Here is a 7,468-nt window from a genome sequence, read left to right as displayed (position 1 = left end):
TGCTTTAGGTTAACTCATTCTCCGCCAACGACGAGTTTTACTCGTTATTGGGCGCCAATCGTTGAACGCCAACAAGGAATATACTCATTATTTGATCGTTATTTTCTTTTATTCTATATTTCTATTCATTACAGGCACAACGGACTCAGGGTTAATATGGGGAATCATCTGAGAATACCAAAGTGCAATACCGGCCGCATCCAGCTAGACGGCCGTATCGAGCACCCTTTGTAACCTTGTATCTTGGCCTGTGGAATGGCCAAATGTCTCAGGTTTCATTTTTCTTTGTCGGGCGAGGCGAACGGTTCTCCCGGTTCCATTGAAGCGCGTCAAATATCCCTGATCCATATGTTGTGGTGGATTATGCAGTGGACCAAATGGACATTGGATGTACCAGATGGCGATCAAACAATTGGAATATTATTTTTGGAATACTCCCGATCACAGGTAAGGACGATTTGACGAAAATGTTCGCTTGATCCTGCAATGCTTTTATACCGATCGGGCTGATAAGCGTTTTCAGTGTTCAATACGAATGCCGTTACTGACAATCAAATAATCAGAAACTACCCCCCCCCCCCCCCCCTTTCATGCATTCATGATGGAACATAATACCTATGATATAGATTTGGTTTCGGAATAATAGCGTGTACAGGCAAGAAACGGCAACGTCTATAGTGGAATTGACGTATACGGCTATAACTCAGCATTTTGGGAATTACCCTAGACCGATCTAAAACCATACTTATATTCACCCACGGTTAAGTCCTGTGCTAACCAGCTAGCCCCTGTGTTCACCACCATATTAAATCTATCCCTGGCGGAATCCGTGGTACCTGCCTGCTTCAAGATGTCTACCATTATCCCGGTACCAAAGAAATCCTCCCCAACAGGTCTCAATGACTACAGACCGGTGGCACTCATCTCTGTGCCATGAAATGTTTTGAGAGGCTGGTTAAGGATCACATTTGTGCCTCCTCCCCTATGCAATTTGCAATACAGGCCAAACAGGTCCACTGATGATGCGGTCTCCCAAGTACTGCACAGCACCCTCTCTCTCACCTAGACCGCCAGAAGGGGGGCTATGTGAGACTGTTGTTCATTGACTACAGCTCAGCGTTCAACACCATAGTCCCCCACCAGACTGGTGGACAAGCTGATCGAGCTGGGTCTGAGCTCCGCTCTGAGCGCCTGGATACTGGACTTTCTGAGTGAAAGGCCCCAGGCGGTCAGGGTGGGGGGTCAGACCTCCAACACCATCACCTGAGCATCGGGTCCCCCCAGGGCTGTGTTCTGAGCCCCTTGCTGTACTCACTATACACACATGACTGTGTGGCCAGTTCAGCTCCAACTCCATAGTGTAGTTTGCGGACGACACAGTGGTGGTGGGGCTGATCTCGGACAACGACGAGAAGGCCTACCGGGAGGAGGTTGAGGTACTCGGAAACGCTGGTGCCAGGACAACAGCCTGCTCCTGAACATTGGTAAAACCAAGGAGCTGATTGTGGATTTTAGGAGAAGACAGCAGGGGACACACACACCACTGAGGATAAACTGGGCTACCGTGGACAGGGTGAGCAGCTTCAAGTAACCTGGGGGTCCACATCTCAGAGGATCTGACATGGACAACACACATAGACTCAGTCGTAAAAAGGCGAAGCAGCGCCTCTAGCACCTGAGACAGTTAAGGAAGTTCAGAGTATCTGGGAAGATACTCCAGTCCTTCTACTCCGGAGCTGTAGAGAGCATCTTGACTGGAAACATCACTGCCTGGTATGGAAACAGCATGGCACAGGACAAGAAGGCCCTACAGAGAGTGGTACGCTCAGCCGAGCATACCACGGGTATTGCACTACCACCCCTGCAGGTCCTATAACAAGAGGTGCAAATCCAGAGCCTGCAGAATAATGAAAGACCCTCACCACCCCAACAACAGCCTGTTCAAGCTGCTGCGGTCAGGCAAACGCCTGCGAACACCAGCAACTAGGACAGAGAGACTTCGGCTCAGCTTCTTCCCCCAGGCCATCAGAGCCTTGAACACTGAACTCTCCACACACAAGCACACATGAGCACACACACAACACACACACTGTACACGCTCACACACTAGCAGCCACTTAAACATGAGCACACACACACTCATGCTGCACACGCTCACACTTATGGTCACTTTACAAAAGGAAAGGTCACTTTAAGAATAGTATAGTATAACTTGAGATTGTATAATATACAGTAGCATTGTATAGCAGTGTACATAAAGACCCAGTGCCTCATCCATAGCTAACAGTGTATTGCACTACCACAGGACCTAGCATGTCCTACCATGCTCTGTAAAAACTCATGTACATATACCGATATGGCCCGACTTTGATTACTTGTATTATTGCACAATGTCGTTCTATTGGATTCTTATTATATTATTATTATTATTGTATTATGCACAATCGTTGCGGGCAAGACCCGCCCGCATTTCATTGTATACTTGTATGCCGTGACAAATAAAACTCTTGAGCTTGACTTGACTTGTATAACACGGGAATGTATCGATGGAAAAATTTATTATTTTTTCACATATTGAACGATATATAGTTTGTCAAAACTTCATATTTTCACCTCCGCAACATTGCCAAAATCCGTCACTGCCTCTCCCCCCCTGCTGCTGAATCCCTCATACACGCCTTCATCTCCTCCCGCCTGGACTACTGTAACTCCCTCCTCACTGGTATCACCTCCCGCTCCCTCCATAAACTGCAGATGGTTCAAAACTCAGCCGCCCGCCTCCTCACTAACACCCAGTCCCATCAACACATCACTCCTGTCCTCCACTCTCTCCACTGGCTCCCGATGAAGGAACGCATCAACTTCAAAACACTACTCCTCACCTTCAAAGCCCTCCATAGCCTGGCCCCCCCATACCTGACTTTCCTCCTTCTCCCCTACCGCCCCACCCGTTCCCTCCGGTCCTCTTCCACTCTTTCCCTCACTGTCCCGTCATCCAAACTCTAAAGTTTTGGTGACCGGGCATTCTCACGAGCTGCACCCCGACTCTGGAACTCCCTCCCTCAGACCATCAGAGACTCTCCCTCACTCTCACCTTCAAATCCAGACTCAAAAACCGACCTGTTCTCCCTAGCATTCAACCTTCCTTACCCATAAGCCACCATTTTCCCCTGCCCCACGGTCTCTCCTCTCCTGCCCCCCCCCCCCCACCCCCCCTTGGTTTTCCCTTACTCTCCTCTCGACTGTCTCCCCTACTCACTCCCGTATTTGTTATCCGTTACTCGTGGTTTTATGTTCCTGTGTATTCTTATTGTTCTCCGTTTCCCTGTGGTTCTATGTTTCTTTGTTTTCTTTGTTTCTTTATTGTCAGTGACTTTGGGTCTTTGAAAAGCGCTATACAAAATAAATGAATTATTATTAGGGATGCTCGATATTGGCTTTTTTACCGATACCGATATACCGATATTGTCCAACTCTTAATTTCCGATACCGATATCAACCGATATCAACCGATACCGATATATGCAGGGTTTCCCCCCCCAAAAAACGGAATAATTTCAGGTAATTAACATTACATATCTCTTGTTGTGGAATTAACACAACATTATGCATACTTTTGACAATAAATAAAATCAGAATTTGTTCTTACTTGCTTGCCTGGGTAAATAAAGGTTATAGAAATGTAAAAAAAAAAAGAAAAAAAAATGATTTTTTTTTAAAAACAGATACCGATATTTTCCGATATCACATTTTAATGCCAATATCGGTAGGCCGATAATATCGGACATCCCTAATTATTATTATTATTATGTCAAATGGGCCATAGTATTGTATCCATAGCTATAATATAGAATATAGTTATAGCTCTACAAACAAGGTGATTATCTTATATCTTATCTTTTAAAGCGTGGCAGTGCTAGAGCGGGCCCCGTCTAATTCCCGGCGGTCAATGAGTTAAGCACAGCAGTGTGTAACTGGTTCAAACAGAATTAAGTCATATGACACGTGTGTTTCATATGGTAACTAAATGTGTTTTTTTATTTATTTTTTATAAATGAGTGTATAGTTTTTACAAGAGTGTTTCATTTAGCAAAGGATTTGAGGTGTTCTGCTAATTGTGTGTAGTGTTTTGAAACATCGGGTCCTGTTTTCTAAATAATGCTTAAGCAATAAAAAAAAAACTGTATTATTATTATTATTATTATTATTATTATTATTATTATTATTATTATTATTATTATTATTATTATTATTATTATTATTATTATTATTATTATTATTATTATTATTATTATTATTATTATTATTATTATTATTATTATTATTATTATTATTATTATTATTAAAACTTCATGGACAAGTATTTCTTTATAAGAGCCTAAATATACTGTATATTATACTAAAACATGCACACACACCCCCCCCACCCCCCCCACACACACACACACACTCTGTCCATTGAACAGGAAGTGCTACTCACGGACGCAGGAAATGAGGTCGTTGAACCTGTCCTTGGGGAAGAGGGGGTTCTCCAGCCCCCGGAAGTAGAGCTTCAGCACGCCGGCCACCGAGTTGATGTCATGGTTACTCTCCTCGTCTATCAGGGGGTCGTTACCTAGGCAACAGGCAAGCCAAGTCAGCGGCCTATTCATAAAACCAAGAGGGCGTCAATTGATATGACCTTAGAGTGACATCCCAGTTGACCTCTCACCTCTCTCAAAGGAGTTCTTGATGTCATTGACCTCCACCTGTGACCCCGACACGCGGAATATGCCTTGATGCTGGAGACCTGTTGTGGATAGACATGTGTGTGTGTGTGTGTGTGTGTGTGTGAAGTTGTGTGTGTGTATGTGTGTATGTGTGAAGTTGTGTGCTTAAATTAGGCAAAAAAACACACTTTGGTCTCTAGAGATCTATATTATTTGAAACGTACCATTTGATATTGATATATGCGTATAAAATATCTCAGTTCTTCACTGAGACAAAAGGCTAAACGGAGGCAACAAAACGCTTCGATGTCCTGATCCATGCTCAACAACAAAGTCATACAGTAGGTCGATTTAGGGGGTTTGCAGGGGAAATGTCCCCCTCAATATTAACCCGTTCACTGCCACACTACAGAAGTTTAACCCTTTACTATCACACTACTGACGGTAGTGAAAGGGTTAACCTTCTGTGTATTGTCTCAGTGAAAGGGTTAACCGTTTGGTAGTGCGGCAGTGAAAGGGTAAAAAAGAGGTACATTTGTCCCCCTCAAAAATATAGCTAATATGAAAGATACCTCCCCAAAAGAGGTAGAAAATAAGGGGTAGAAACATTTACATATCCTTCTTACCTGTAACTATATATAATAAAATACAGGAGAATAAATATTTGTAAGCAATACAGAATGCCTGATAGCCTTACTGCATTATATTCCATAATATTTGTGTATATTTAATTAATTTATTATTTATTTGATCGTTATTTCTTTTATTCGATGTTTCCCTTTCGATATTAACCCTTTCATATTTGTGTCAGCGGGTACCTAAATGTTGTCTTTTCCTTACATAAATAAAGACATTTCCACCACAAATGTATGTAGAAAAGGACAAATTGGTGCATAAAAGTTCACCAGAATGCAGGAAATGTTTGACGCTCAAAACCCCCCCCCCAAATCAAACCTACACCCCTCGGTCAGATGAATGAAAGTAAGCGGGGAGCGACTCACCATGTAAGTTGATGTAGCGAATACAGCCTCTCCACGAGCAAAGGTATGGCTTTAGTTGAGTCCTGTCAACATGAGCAGAGGACACTGTCAGCTATTACCACACGCACGCACGCACGCACGCACGCACGCACGCACGCACGCACGCACGCACGCACGCACGCACACACACACACACACACACACACACACACACACACACACACACACACACACACACACACACACACACACACACACACACACACACACACACACACACACACACACACCACACACACACACACACACACACACACACACACACACACACACACACACACACACACACACACAGACACACAATCGAAGATTTTAAGATAATGGGAAACTACTACCTGGTGTTTGCTATGGGAGTTTTTTCGCCCACGACTGTAATGAGGGGATAATGAGGGGAGAGAGAGAGAGAGAAGAGAGAGAGAGAAGAGAGAGAGAGAGAGAGAGAGAGAGAGAGAGAGAGAGAGATTATCTTAAGTGTCTTAATTACATGGATTTGAGAGTTCAAATGCAAACAGTGGGAGGCAAAATAAAGGACCCTCAAGTTATTCTCAATTAGTATCGGCGTCAAACTGAAGAGAGAGAGAGAGAGAGAGAGAATGTAAGAGGAGAAAAACACACGGTACTGTGTGTCTCACCTGGTCGGTCAGCAAGTCAGTTATATACCACTGTAGACACAGAGACAAGAACAGGCTTCAGAATGACCACCACTGGTTCATACCTAATTCTATGGTTCATACTGATTAGATGAGGAAACTATAAAAGAAGGAAGGGTTGTCACGTCTGAATACCAGCGCTCTACGCTCTGCTTGGTGCCAGACTTTGGTGTCAGTTCCATTGAAGCCTTTATTCAAATTCAAAACATACAAGCTATCTGAGGAAATATACAAGATATATTATATATATATATCAAACGTTAGCTACTACTGTAAAAAGACGGCTGATCCCATTCAACTCAATGTTGGCCGAACTGAACGTTTCCACACTGGGCACCAAAGTGCGTTCACGTGCTACACAGTGACAGGATGACCCTTCCTTCTTTTAGGTTTCCTTGTGATTAGAGAGAGAGAGAGAGAGATAGAGAGTAATAGAGAGAGAGAGAGAGAGTGAGAGAGAGAGAGAGAGAGAAGAGAGAGAGAGAGAGAGAGAGAGAGAGAGAGAGAGAGAGAGAGAGAGAGGAGAGAGAGAAAGAGAGAGGGGAGGAGAGAGAGAGAGGGAGAGAGAGAGAGAGAGAGAGAGAGAGAGAGAGAGAGAGAGAGAGAGAGAGAGAGAGAGAGGGAGAGACAGAGAGAGAAAGAGAGAGGGGAGGAGAGAGAGAGAGGGAGAGAGAGAGAGAGAGAGAGAGAGAGAGAGAGAGAGAGAGAGAGAGAGAGAGAGAGAGAGAGAGAGAGATAGAGGTCTCACCCTCTGCTATGGCTTTCTTGAGTACATCATGTTTGGCCTGGAGTTTGGAGATGAGATTACTTCCCTCCAGATACTCACGGAACTTCTGAGAACGAGAGAATACACATGGTGCCAGTTCTTCATATATCTCATGACATCTTTTTTTTTGTATCCACTTTTTTCTCATCTTTTTCTATTTTTCTCCCATCCCAATTTAGCCGTGCCAATTCTCCCCTCCCCTGTCTTGAACGTTTCTCGCATGTGCCCCCCACTGGCCGGTTGTAGGGAGGATAGAAGCCCATCGCATGTCCCCTCCAATACATGTGTAGGCACTATAGGCAG

General features: G+C 44.1%; 1 protein-coding gene across 1 annotated transcript in view; it reads right to left on the bottom strand.

Moving 5' to 3' along the window:
* Positions 1-7,468, bottom strand: part of LOC311228507 (SLIT-ROBO Rho GTPase-activating protein 1-like) — a gene marked incomplete at both ends in the record, with an annotated part of 172,077 nt that overhangs the window by 123,277 nt on the left and 41,332 nt on the right. Inside the window, 6 exon segments of the mRNA XM_084314411.1 lie at positions 4,477-4,615; positions 4,712-4,789; positions 5,711-5,738; positions 5,740-5,772; positions 6,085-6,118; positions 7,123-7,232. Coding sequence (XP_084170537.1) covers positions 4,477-4,615; positions 4,712-4,789; positions 5,711-5,738; positions 5,740-5,772; positions 6,085-6,118; positions 7,123-7,232 — 422 coding nt within the window.

Source organism: Notolepis coatsorum (assembly GCF_963971535.1).
Source record: "Notolepis coatsorum genome assembly, chromosome: 5".
In the NCBI taxonomy this organism is placed as follows: domain Eukaryota; kingdom Metazoa; phylum Chordata; class Actinopteri; order Aulopiformes; family Paralepididae; genus Notolepis; species Notolepis coatsorum.
The sequence above is the reverse complement of the archived record's forward strand: the minus strand, read 5'-3'. Positions and strand labels throughout refer to the sequence as shown.